Genomic DNA, 13,561 nt, shown 5'->3' on the forward strand with positions numbered 1-13,561 from the left:
GTATAAATATTTGATTTGTTAATATGAATTGGACCATGCTTCTTGATAATATGTATGTTGATTTTTATCCTTTATTATAATAAAGCATGATTAATTGTTGAGTCTGAATTCTTGATATAAGCCAATGCATTTTTTGAATTGACTTCTAAATCGATAGCTTCTCATTTGACTGATGTCATGAGTTAAACCTTGAGGTATGATTTTGTTTGTTTGATTAAGATATGAATCTATGGTATGTTAATCAGAATATCATTGCTAACATGGCAATGTTAGTCTTTGTGCACATCATATTTGAAATCTTAGTCTTTGTGCACATCGTATTTGAAATCTTAGTTGGATGGGGGAGTCACCAACCTGTATGGACTGGCCATCCCACACTACAGAGCTTCATGCTCATTGCATTTTGATTTTCTGACAAGTTTCACTTTATGATATTCTTGTTATGACCTCTTTGAGAAACTTTTCTATAAGAACCTAAAGCCATATTTGTATATAAATTCCTCATTGTTGTATTACCTCGCGTATATATATTGATGTTATCTACTCATTGAGTTGTTGAACTCACTCTCTCATTATTTACTTTTTCAGGCTTATAACTTGTTAGCAGGAAACTTTTGTTGGACCTTTAGAACCTGCTCTTTTAGTTGTAATTAATACTTTTTATTTATGTCTAGTTAGTGCTCCATAACTATGAGTTTGTATAAACTCTTATATTAATATAATCAACTGTTGCTTTGAACTCGATTGAGTTATGTAAATGATAAGTTTGTATATGAGTTTGGGTTCACATAGGTATGAAATCCTAGCGGGAGATCTTGTATGTGTGCCGGTCATGGATTCGAGAATCGGGTCGTGACATATACCTTCTAGCATTGCTTCCTTGACCAGACTAAGTGATTCGTAAGCAATCAGAATATCTTAATATTGTTTTTATGTCTAAATAATGTATTTATGACAACATGATTTTATGTTTTATTATACTTGCAGGAGGATCAGTGACATAACAGGAAGAGGATCTTCCTTCCCACCTCTTAGTAATATGGACTCCATAAAAACATTGTGAGTTGGAGTTCTTCTAGTTTTAGATCCTTTTCTGTTAATGCTCTTGTCCTTCGATTTGTTCATGACATAGCTATAAATGCTTGACAAAAGATTTTCCTGTTTGAATCATCAACTCAATTTTATCTTAGAAAATTATTTGATTGTCAAAAGATATAAATACTTGACAAAAGATTTTATGTTCATTTGGAAGTACAATTAAGAGCTATGGAAACACTCCTTTTACAACAGAACAAATGCCTAGTGAAGAACTAGAAAACTGATATCTTCAGTTGATCTCAGCCCAAAGAAGATAAAACAGGGGCTGCTGAGCTTCTCTTTTGAGAATCCTAAAGGTGCACCACATAGTTCCCTTTTATTTATTTACTTATTTTTCTCTTTTTCTCCTCTTAAGGACTTTTATTTTGTACAATGTAGAGATGTCAGCTTCAATAACCTCACTGGATAAAGTCCCACGTCATTTGTCGAACTGGCAAAAATAGATTTCCTGGATACCTTGAAGTTTCAACACTCCTTTTGCAACTTCAAGTCGATGTGGTAAATATTTTTATTTCTTTCATATATTTCTTGGAAGAAAGCTCCTGAGTAGTATGATATTTGTCATTTTTAAATTGTCAACGTGCTTGACAGGAAACAAGCTCACTGGATCTGTTCCTCAATGGCTTCTGGAAAGAAACAAGAATGTGTATGTCCATTTTCACTAGATTTCTTTTTCAGCTTGAAGTTCTGCTCCAACCCAAAGATTTCATGTTTCAAAAGTTTCCAGAAAAAAGAACAAACAAATCCTAATTCAAGAACTTCATAGACGAGAGATATTTTGAAGTTTTGTCATCGGTTGTCTTTATATATCTTTCTTATAACAACTTCACTTGGGAAAGAGTCCAGTTGAATGTTCTCGAGGGAGTGTGTATAGAAGATGCAGAGAGCGTTTTTCAATGGAAATTCTCCTCAATTTTATTACTGTGATCTGATGTCTAACATATACTGATTGTATACACACACAAATGAAGGAGTGCACATGTCTGACTTGAAGAGTGCCCATTTAAACCAGATCGCGGAGGGGAGTGGAGCTTGAAGTGTAGTTACTGAAGAAAGGAATGTATCCACATAGTTTCAGAGGCTGCAGTAGCAAGGGCCCTGTACTCAGCTTCAGTTGATGATCGTGCAATGGCACGTTGTCTCTTTGAGCTCCATGAGATGGGATTGGAGCCTACAAAGGTGATGTATACTGAAGTTGAGGTTCGATCATCAAGGTTGCGTGCCTAGTCAGCATCAGAAAAGGCCAGCAAGTTAGCTTGAGTCCATGGAAGATGGTTAATTTTAAGTAGCGCAGCAGCCTCTCAGTTGTTGTCCAGTGGGTTTGAGGTGGTTTGTGCATGAATTGGGACAGCTTATTCACAGCGAAAGAGATGTCTGGTCGAGTGAGGGAGAGGTATTGAAGACTTCCCAGAACCCTTTTGTATTCAGTGCTATCAAAGGAAGCAGTACCATCATAGAGCTTGAGAGGTAGGCTTGTGGAAAGAGGAGTAAGAACTTCTTGAGCACCATTCATATTTGTATTATGCAAAAATCATGGATGTACTTATGCTGGGAAAGGAAGATGCCATCTCGAGTGGGTAGGACTTCCACTGCTAAGAAATAATGTAGTGCACCTGTATCCTTCAATGAAAAATTTCCAGCCAAGTTGGTCAATAATGGAACACACAAATCTGGAGTTGTTGCCAGTGATAACAAGGTCATCCACATATACTAGAAAGTAGCATATAGTGTTATCATAAGTATAAACAAACAGAGATGAGTCTGCTTTTGAATTAGCAAAACCAAATTGAAGTAGAGCATTTTCAGAGCCGGATACCATGCCAGAAGGGCCTGTTTGAGAGCATAAATAGCTTTGTTGAGTTTGCAGACATGATCAGGTTTAGATAAATCTTTAATTATATACAATTATACAAAAAAAATCTAAAATAAAAAAAATATATAATAAACGAATAAGGATAAAAAAAAAAAACCTAGTATATTCCATTAGAGAGTTAAATTGAAAAGAAAAAAACTTGAATTTAAGTTATTATTGGTGTAGAAAACCTATTACAAGCTATTAACAGTACATCAATCACAAGAAACCTATTTTGGACAGAATTTGGATCAAAGAGTAGGATTATTACAAGTTCTGGGTAAAGTTAAAGATAACACTTGTTCAAATATTCAGCTGTCAAGGCAACACTGAAAAATAAGCAGCTTTTTATTACTATTATTATTATTATCGTGACTGGGCAACACCATTGGCATAAGGAAACACATAACAAGCAGATTTAAGATCATTTTCCTAGTGATTTTCAAGATCTAACAGGATGAGGATGGTGCAAAATAGGAGTCAAATGCAGAGCATTTTTTCTTCTAACCGCGGCACCAAAAGCTTCAGACATGTCTAGACTTTCTGGCTTCATGTCTCCGGGGAGCTTCCAGTCAAAATGGTAGAGCAAATTTGCTAGTAGAAGATCGACGTTAGTTATGCCAAACAGAATGCCTGGACACATCCTTCTTCCAGCACCAAATGGTGTAAACTCGAAGTTAACCCCTTTATAATCAATCGAGCTATCAAGGAATCTCTCTGGATGGAATCTCTCAGCTTCAACCCAATAATTCGAATCCCTTCCGATTGCCCATGCCTTAACTAGGACTCTGGATTTAACGGGAATATTGTATCCGTTAATCTCACATTCCTCTCGACATTCTCTTGGAAGCAGCAAAGGGACAGGAGGGTGTAATCTCATGGTTTCCTTGATAACCATCTTCAAGTAATTTAATTCACCGACACTTCCATCTCTGCCAAAGACCTCTCGTACCTCTGTTTGAGCCTTTTCCATCACTTCAGGGTGCTTTAGCAGCTCTGACATTGCCCATTCTAGAATAGTTGATGATGTCTCCGTCCCAGCAATGAAAAGGTCCTGAGAGCGAGACACGATGATCAAATTGAGGTAAGCAAATATACAGACCAAATGTACAGCAATACAAACACTTACCAGGATGACTGCCTTGATATTATCGGTCGTTAGGGAGAAGTCGAGGTTCCCATGTTCCTGGAGATGTAGAAGAACATCTACAAGATCATCTGCTTTCTTCTCGTTACTAGAATTGCCCTCCGCTTTGCGAGCTCTATGCTCTTTGATAATGCTTTCAAGTATCCTGTCAGCTTCTTGATGCAACCTTTCCATTCTGGATCTCATCCCACTTATCCATGGAAGCAATTTGATGGAAGGGAAAAGATCACTTATATTAAAACCTGCTCCCACCTGTATTATTCCCTGAACAAGCGGAACGAATATCTCTTCCTCCTTCCGCAATTTACTGAAGGCTGCTCTCGTAGTGATGTTATATGCTACGGAAAACAGCATCCTGCTAAGGTTGATTATTGATCCTGCACTAGAAGAAATACTTCCAATAAGACTGGATACCTCTTCCTCCCTGATGGATCTAAATGATTGCACACGTTTAGGACTTAATAGCTCCAGGACGGAAACTTTCCGCAACTGCCTCCAGTAGTCTCCATATGCTGCAGTCGCTATGTCTGTGCAGTTGTAAAAGATGATTTGTCCAACAAGGAGACGGGGCCTGTGAGCAAAGTTGATATCATGGACTTTCATCACTTGTTCAGCAGTTTCTGGAGAAGAAATAACAATGGTCTGAAGTTGGCCGAGTTGAAGGTGCATGATAGGTCCGTGTTTCGCGGCCAGGTCTCGCAGGCGGTGATGGGGTAGAGAACCAAATAACTGGTGCAAGTTTCCAATCACAGGCAGCTTCCGTGGACCTGGGGGTAGGTTTGGAGTTAAGTCTTTGGTTTTCGACTTTCTGAGCATCCTTAATACCATGAAGATAAAGAGGAGTGATGAGAGAAGGACCAAGGAGGAGGCAATCTGAAGCTGCTCCATTATCGAGCGTTGGTTGGTAAATTTGCTTATCTTCTATTATCCAGTTTCTGTTGAAGTTGTGAGTCTTTATTTGATAATCATACTTGTCCTGTAGTTGGGTAGTTACTCCATGTGCAGGCACAACCCAAGCTCAGGCATTAATGGAGTCTGGCCCCCCCGCCCCAGGTACAACACGCACACACGGCTAAACCATTAACATCCCCTTTGGAGACTGGGATCTTCAAAGCCTTAGCAATGGCAATAAGCTTAGTCATATTTGACTCCTCGATACCAATATGACAGGAGGAAACACACAGAAAGTCTCCCTCCCCTTATTTTTCGTTAAGAGTAGCCATCAACGTCCCATTTGTGATGGATGGGCTTATATCATTTTTAATTTTAAAATTTATAAAATTAATCAAAATGTATGTAAATTAAATTCAACATTAATTTTATTAAAAAATAAAAAGACGAGTAGGCATAGTGTAACTGGGGAGGGGGTTGCTTTATTATATACCTTAAAAAAAAAAAAGTTTATATAGCATAGATATTTAACTTGGATCTCGGGTCTCAGGTTAGATTACATAGGTTCATTTGAATTAATTTTAATAAAAATAAATTTTAATCTTTCATATAAATATTAAAAAATAATTTATATTGATATATAAGCTACACATGTTATAAATAATAAAGTTTAAAATATTATTTCAAAAAAAATTTTATTTCTCATTGAAAAACTATTATCTTATTCTTTTAAGTTCAAGTATTTAAACAAAAAAAATTTCTTATCCCACATTAAAAAACATAGCATTTTTTTTTTCTTATTAACATAAAATATATATACTAAAGGGTTTCAAATCCAAATTGAGAAAATAAAATATTTTTCTAGTATTTATATAATGAATATCAACTGAAAAAAATATAAACTGGCTTGTAGAAAAAGCACTTTTTTATATAAAACAAGGTTTTTTATCGAGTTTTGTCGGGTCACTCGAATTCTAGATTGACTCGGCGGTCGAATGATTTTTTGGATTGTTGGTTGGTAAATTTGCTTCTCTTCTATTAACTAGTTTCTGTTGAAGTTGTAAGTCTTTATTTGATATTCATACTTGTCCTGCAGTTGGGTAGCATCTAGATTATGGCCATTTTCCATTACTCCATGTGTTGATATATGACGACCTTCCGGTATCAGAATGGTAGGTACAACCCAAGCTAAGGCATTAATGGAGTCTGGTTCCCCACACACACACACACACACACACACGGGACATTAATGGAGTCCTGTAGTTGGATAGTATGTCGTTCTAGATTGTGGCCATTTTCCATTCTACCTTTCGGTATCAGAATGGTAGGTACAACCAACTGCACCTGTGTAGCCACCGTCTCCGTCTTCCAAACTCAAGGGATTGCCCTATTACAACCATGCAACCATGTCAGATGCTCTCCTACTGCCGCGTTTTGCCAGACCATCGGCAATAGAATCTCTAGTTTTAAGAACTAATTAGAAAGCCATTCTAATCTTCCAGGGAACTTCTACCGCCCCCGCAACCCAAGCTAAAGCATTAATGGAGTCTGATTCCACACACACACGGGACTGGACCATTAACACCCCCTTTGGAGGCTCGGATCTTCAAAGACTTAATTAGCAATGGCATTAAGCTCAGCCATAGTTGACTCCTCGATACCAATATGACAGGAGGAAACACACAGAAAGTCTCCCTCCCCTGGCTTTTCGTTTAGAGTAGCCATCAACGTCCCATTTGTGATGGACGGGGTTTTTATAGAATCATTCTAAAAAATAAAATCAGTAATAAAATTCTGGAGTGGTAACTATTCGGATGAATTCTATGTTGCTTATATTTGCAGTCTTTCTTATGTTGTTCTAGTTTACGATAGTTAATATCGGAACTCAATAATTCCCAAGGCTAGTTGATGTGTATTGTTAAATAATCAAGGTCAAAAAAGATTGTTGCAAAAGTTGATGTATTGATTTACGAGAGGATAAGAAGGCTCTTTCTTAAAAAAGAGATATTCAGAAATTATTGATAGATAACACGTAGAGATAAATAATAAAATTAACTTGTTAGCTAATAATAATAATAATAATAAAGGTAGAGACAAGTTGAATAATCATTAATTAACAGAAATGAAAAAAAAAACTAGAAAATTATTTGAAGTAATAAAAAATTCATAGCTAACTTTCAAACCCGTTTCATGATAGCTAACTTTGAAACCCGTAATTTATGATAGCTACTAATATGAATCCTAATGGAATCAAATGGAATTAACGAACCCAAAATCTATCTAACTCAAGTTTGCTGAAATTATGAAGAGTTTATCATAATGGAAAACATGCTCCAAGACAATAAGACTATAAACCAACTCAATCATAACGCCTACACCTAGAAACAAGCAAAAGGAGTGTAAATTCATAGCAAAGATTAGTCAATTCTTTGAAGAGTTGAAAGTTCAATCAAGAACTACGATTGACAATCAAAAATCGGCAAAAATCAGAATATTATGGGCCAAAAGAAAAGTGTTCTAAAAATTATTTTCAAGAGTATTTATACCCCAAGCCAAAACCCTAGTTTCCCTAATAGGTCACATATAAACTCAATTTTAATAATAACCAACTCAAGCTAGAACTAGCCCAATCTAATTAAAATAAATAAGTCTAAATCTCAAACAAGTGTTATCTCATAAAATAAAAAAAATTTAATAGCCCAACTAATTTAATAAGACAAGTTTGATTATTTTCGCATTCTGTATAACAATAAAAAAATTCAAATTCAAACAGATGGTTCTCTCTCGCCTTAAATAATTAGAAGGCGTTCCATATACCATTGGAAAGGTATGGAAGTCTAGTTTCCAGCCCAACTGGAATCACCTCAAAATTCAACTTGTAGCTCTAGATATGATAAAAAAAAAAAAATAAAAATAAAAAGATAGCAAAAGGTCAAACTATCCGAATCTAGTATTTTTCTCACAATACTGGTGTAATGGTCTTGGTTCCACCAACAAGCTCCTCTTGAATGTGAATAAAATTGATCACGGCTTATTTCTTATTATTTAATATCTTCCTGAAGTCCATCTTAGCGTATATATTTTGAAAAAATTCATTTGAAAGCCTCTTTGAACCCCTTAATTTTAAGCCTTGTAATTGAACCAACCGAAACCTCCAATGAATCCTTCGATGCTTATATCATATTATCCCCTCTCTTCTCAAAAGAAAACCGGTGCAAGTCTCCCAGTTCCGCGTTTTGCCAAACCATCTGCAATAGAATCTCCAGTTTTAAGAACTAATTAGAAAGCCATAATTCTAATCTTCCAAGGAACTTCTACCGCCCCCACAACCCAAGCTAAAGCATTAATGGAGTCTGATTCCACACACACGGCTGAACCATTAACACCCCCTTTGAAGTCTCCACTTGAGTTTCTCAAAACTCCACCAATCCCTGCCACCCCTGGCTTTTCGTTAAGAGTAGCCATCAACATCCTATTTGTGATGGAGGGGGTTTTAAGAGGAAAATTTCTAGGTTATTTTTATTTTTTCTTAAATTAAATATTATTTTTAATCATTTTATTTTTTTATTTATTACTTTTCTTTTATTTTCAGGTTTTTTTATTTATTTATGTTAATTTTAAGGTTTATTTGAAGAGTTGTAAATCTTTTATAGAATTACACTACTTGAAAAAATATTCAATAATAAAAATTTGGAGGGGTAACTATTAGGAGTATAGTTTTCAAACCCGACCCAGTTTAAAATCCGAGTTCCAAGTTTTGACCGAATCACTGGGTTGTCCGGGTTAATTTTTTTTTTTAAATTAATACGATGTCATTTTAGTAAAAAAAAAATCAACGAGTTGCAATCAATTCTTTAACCAAGTGTTGTCGAGTCAACCAGGTCACACCAGGTTTTTCTTTCCTTATTTTTTCTTCAACACGGCCTGGATCCAGTTCCGGATTTTAGGTCAACCTGACGGATTGGGTCAAATTTCAAAACTATAATCAGGAGGAATTCTATGTTGCATGTATTTGTAATTTTTCTTGTGTTGATTTAGGATGTATTAGCTAAATAATTTCTAGAGATTGATTGTTGAATAATAAGGCCGAAAAAGGTTATTGCAAAACATGATATATTGAAACATTAATTTGTCAGCTAATGATAATAAAATTACATAAATAAAGAAGTTGAAGAATTATTTCATTAATTAACAGGGACGGAGAAGGGAAAAAAGTAGAAAATTGTGACTCATCAGTTTCCACCGTGTAAGAAGGCGTGGAAAGAAAGCGAACTTCGCGGCATTGTTGAAGCGACTCCACCCATGTTGTTGTTATTATCTTCCCTATCATTAGATGCTTTGAATTCATAAATAAATAAATAAAGATCTTAATTAATTATAAAAGTGGCGCGAGATTGGGGGGCGATGGTAGTACATGAAAGCAAAGTCTATACTATATATATTGATAGTACGACTTTACAGCCCTACAAAAATTCATTAAAAAATTTTATTAAAATTTATTTTTAAAATATTTTTTACTTCAAAATATATTAAAAAATTATATTTTAAAATTTATTTTTTATACCAATATATCAAAATATCCAAAAAATTTAAAACAAACAAAATTTTTTAATTTTCTTAAAAGAAAAAAAATTGAATACATTCAAAATATCTCAGTCCAATTATTTTGATTGAGATTAGTATCATCTATAGTTTTTTTTTATCTTTTTTATAATGAGACAAATATAAGTTAGTATTCTTTATCAATTTATAATAGTTATTACAATAATAATTATATTGATAATGATAGTATATTTAATTCAAGTAAAGATAGTAATAATATCGGTCTAGTGCAAAGAAAACATAAAAAAATGATAGACAAACAAAAGAAAAATGGTGATTTAAATTATATTGATTCTTTCTATTACAAACTTTTTTATTATTAAAAATATAGATTTTTTCAAGGGTTATATAATAAAAACATGTTGAAAGAAGCAAGTTCAAAGTTTCCAATTTATTATTTTAGAATCGAAAATAATTCGTGAATTAATATTTTTTGTGCAAAATTTAGCAAGAAACGATTGGAGTTTATATCTACAATTGTTGTTCAACTGAAGCTAAGAAAGAAAAAGAGTTGCCAATTTTTGATTGAGCATCCACCAGATCCAAGTAAGAGCACTTCAAATTGAATGACGAGCTTTTTCAACCCAGAAAGACTAATATAAGAGGTTTTAAGAAAAAATATTTTTTTTTAGTTATTTTTATTTTTTTTTCTATTTAGCGTAGTAAATTAAATATTATGTTTTATTGTTTGTCTTTTATTTTCAGGTTTTCTAGTTTGTACAGGTTGTTTTTTCTATTTATTCAAGTAAATTCTTTGATAGATGTGATCCTTGAAAAGAAATAACAAATAATAGGTTTTTGTATGGTAACCCTATTCAGTAAAATTCTATATAGCTTATCCTTGTTATCTTTTTTGTGTTGTTTTCGTCTCCGTCCAATTGATCTCGGAATCCAAGGGCGGTGCCCGCTTTGTGGCAGCAACAACTGGTCTCGGCGAGGACTGCATTTTTACACCTCCAGAGCTTCTGAATAGATCATTGGCATTGCAAGGAAAGTTTTGATTTAGAGCTTTTGTGTCATAATAACTGCCTTGAAAGAAGAGGAGGCAGTACCACAGTAAAACAGAGTGCAGCCTGTTGGAGTCCATCTTCTCAAGGGAGCAATATGGATTTGGAAATTGTTATGCATGTTCAAATGTGATACATCGATGTTTCTGTTGACTAGCTGGAGGAGGAAACAAAAGATGGAAGCTGGCCAACGAGAAGATCAGTAGTTTGGCCTGCCATCACAGATTTGACCTACTTTATCCATCAACAGGTGGACTAGATTTGACCGCAGTTAGCAAATCTTGTCCGAGTGATTGATTCACATCAAAAGTATCTGAAAATCATTGAGCGTCTCAGAAGTCACCAAATTCAAACACATGCGCTCTTTCTTGACGCTGGTGTTCGCCTATCATGGTTGAATAGGTGTGTTGTTGTTTTGTTTTGAAGTTTTGAGAATTCTACCAGATCTCCACCTACACGAGCATACACATTTTAATGAAAACCACTGTGATGACAGGAGGCAATTCAAGAATCAGATCACCCACACATGCAGGAGGCTCCAATCTGCTGATCTTGAAGCTTTGTCATGGGCTCTAGATTGGGTTTCCAGTTGAATGCAATGGAGACCAGAGTCTTTAGCTCTCTACACGGATGTTAGACCGGCCATCTTGATTTCTGACAGCTTGAGCTTCTGCTACTTACACCCTTCACTACCTGAGGCTGCAGCAATGATCATGGCCTGTCCTGGGGAGGAGTAACCCAATGGTAAAGGATTTAAAATCTACACAATTTAAACCCATAAAATATACTTTTTAAAAGATGAGGTTTCCACTGATCTAAAAAAAATGATCACGGCCTCTGGCATAAATAATCATGTACAAGTTTCACCGGTCGTAACTGTGTTTCAAAAGTACATTTCGCGAGCAAAAACAACCCTGCAACACAGCACCAGACGCACACAGTGCAGCTTCTGTATTAACTTTCCCAAACTAGTGCATAGATCAATTAATGGACGTAGCAAATGTCATCCGAAGTAATGGATCATTAGCCTTCTAAGATTGCAGTCAACAAATTTGGGAAAGTTTTTTCAGAAACAGACAACAAAACAGACCAAGAAGCAAAAGAAGAAGAAGAAAGACTTGAGCGTGTATATCAATACAATTGGAAGAGAATTAGCTAGAAGCAGCAGAAACATAGATTGATTAGATTTATACTTCGGGAAGAGGTGCTCTTGAATAACATGTCACAAGGCAATACATATACAATATGTCACTGAATAAAATCAGGACAGAGCCTACTCTGTTTGGTAATAGCTGGAGAACTTCAATTCTCACTCCCAACACAAACAAACAAACAAAAACTCCAAAATCTCGAAACATGTAAACAAGAAAAGTCATCTAAATAACATAATCAGACCACTCAGAAATATGTGAGGTATGATCCATGGTGAAACTAGGAATCCTATCAAGCTTAAGTGGATTCTTCTTCCCTCCAATCAGCCTAGCTGGATTCCCGACAGCAGTGGTTCTAGGTGGCACTTCATGTAACACCACTGAGCCAGCCCCAATCTTGGCCCCATCACCAATCTTAATATTTCCCAGAATACAAGTTCCAGCCCCGATCAACACCCCGTCCCCAATCTTTGGATGCCTATCTCCACATGCCTTCCCTGTGCCTCCTAAGGTCACATTATGCAAAATTGACACATTGTTTCCGATCACAGCGGTCTCTCCGACAACCACTCCTGTGGCATGATCAAATAATATTCCTTGACCAATCTTTGCCCCGGGATGGATATCAACTGCGAAAACCTCAGATGCTCTATTTTGTATCAATAGGGCTAGAATTGATCTACCTTGTGACCATAACTTGTGTGCCACTCTGTGTGCTTGGCATGCTAGAAAGCCTTTGAAATTCAAGAAAGAGTGAACATGGCTAATGCATGCAGGGTCTCTCTCTTTTACAGCTTTCAAATCCTCCTCCACAGCTCTAATGATTTCAGGGCTCTCTTCAAGGACCCCAGCAAAAAGGTCAAAAAGAGTGGTACTAGGAAGACTGGAATTACTCAGCTTTATTGAGAGAAGATTAGCCAACGCTCTGTCTAATGACTTGTGACACAAAACGGAGGTGAAGTAGTAGCTAGATAGTATCGGTTCTTGTTCAACATCTAACCTTGCTTCTTCTTTCATTTTAAGCCATAAGCTATTCTGTTGATCAAAATCATCAACGACAGCAGGCTTGTTGATGGTTTTTGTGTGATTCCTGGAAAAGGGTGTGCAAGAAGCATGAGGAGGCCTGCAAAGCTTCGCGTAGTTGCAGGCATGATCATCTGATTGAGACCTGTTAGGATTGCGAGAAAGCTGAGAGGTGTCTGTCCGTGGGGTGTCAATACAAGCAGCCATTGGTATGTTGTTATGGTAATGGTGATGAAGTTTGTGACTGAAAGATAGATCGAAGAAGAGAGATCGAGCTGTTGAAATAAGAGAGGTTTGAGGATGGCGAGAGGAGGTGGAAAAGTCTTATATAGAGAGAGAGAGAGAGAGAGGAAGAGGAGATATAACCAGAACTCTCATGGGAATGGAAATCAAAATGGCATTTTTTTTATTTTATTTTTATGGATAAAGAAAGGAACAAGAAAATGATATCTTCGTTAAAGTGCGCAGTGTAGCATAGGATTTTGCCGTTTGGAATTTTGGATGGACAAAGGTGGAGTATCATTTAATGGAGCCAAAAGCAGCTTTGTCCGCCATTCAAGGCTTGGTTTACAAGTAAGAAATTTCTCCATTCATTCTCACACACAATAATTACTCTAAACATATACCAGTAAAACCAAGAAAAACGTGGCCTCACATGTTACAAGTATCTTGATTATTATCAAATATGTTAATTAAAGTGATTAGATATTTGATTTTTAAAAATAAATCTTGAATTAAAATATGACAGATAGAGTATATTATTGATAGAGAAATTTTACTTCTTAGTAAA

General features: G+C 35.7%; 2 protein-coding genes and 1 long non-coding RNA gene across 3 annotated transcripts; 1 reads left to right on the plus strand and 2 right to left on the minus strand.

Moving 5' to 3' along the window:
- The first annotated feature begins 361 nt into the window (after nucleotides 1–361).
- LOC140955503 (uncharacterized) lies at nucleotides 362–2,858 on the plus strand. The gene is made up of 4 exons (XR_012169702.1): nucleotides 362–1,059; nucleotides 1,291–1,394; nucleotides 1,477–1,596; nucleotides 1,690–2,858. It is a non-coding gene; the product is annotated as an uncharacterized lncRNA (long non-coding RNA).
- Nucleotides 2,859–3,118: 260 nt separating this feature from the next.
- On the minus strand, nucleotides 3,119–5,305 carry LOC118056897 (desmethyl-deoxy-podophyllotoxin synthase). Its single transcript, XM_035069317.2, has 2 exons — nucleotides 4,080–5,305; nucleotides 3,119–4,004 (listed from the first exon to the last, which is right to left on the minus strand). The coding sequence occupies exons 1-2, from the start codon at nucleotides 4,983–4,985 to the stop codon at nucleotides 3,393–3,395; spliced, it is 1,518 nt and encodes a 505-aa protein (XP_034925208.1). The 5' UTR covers nucleotides 4,986–5,305; the 3' UTR covers nucleotides 3,119–3,392.
- Nucleotides 5,306–11,748: 6,443 nt separating this feature from the next.
- LOC118056896 (serine acetyltransferase 1, chloroplastic) lies at nucleotides 11,749–13,222 on the minus strand. The gene has a single exon (XM_035069316.2). It carries the CDS (start codon nucleotides 12,976–12,978, stop codon nucleotides 11,974–11,976), a length of 1,005 nt encoding a protein of 334 aa, XP_034925207.1. The 5' UTR covers nucleotides 12,979–13,222; the 3' UTR covers nucleotides 11,749–11,973.
- Between the last annotated feature and the right edge of the window lie 339 nt (nucleotides 13,223–13,561).

Source organism: Populus alba, chromosome 1 (genome assembly GCF_005239225.2).
Source record: "Populus alba chromosome 1, ASM523922v2, whole genome shotgun sequence".
In the NCBI taxonomy this organism is placed as follows: Eukaryota; Viridiplantae; Streptophyta; class Magnoliopsida; order Malpighiales; family Salicaceae; genus Populus; species Populus alba.

Coding starts and splice junctions, on each gene's coding strand:
- LOC118056896 (XM_035069316.2), bottom strand. CDS start 12,978: ATGGCTGCTTGTATTGACACCCCACGGACAGACACCTCTCAGCTTTCT.
- LOC118056897 (XM_035069317.2), bottom strand. CDS start 4,985: ATGGAGCAGCTTCAGATTGCCTCCTCCTTGGTCCTTCTCTCATCACTC. Junction 4,005..4,079: donor ATATCAAGGCAGTCATCCTG/GTAAGTGTTTGT, acceptor TCTCGCTCTCAG/GACCTTTTCATTGCTGGGAC.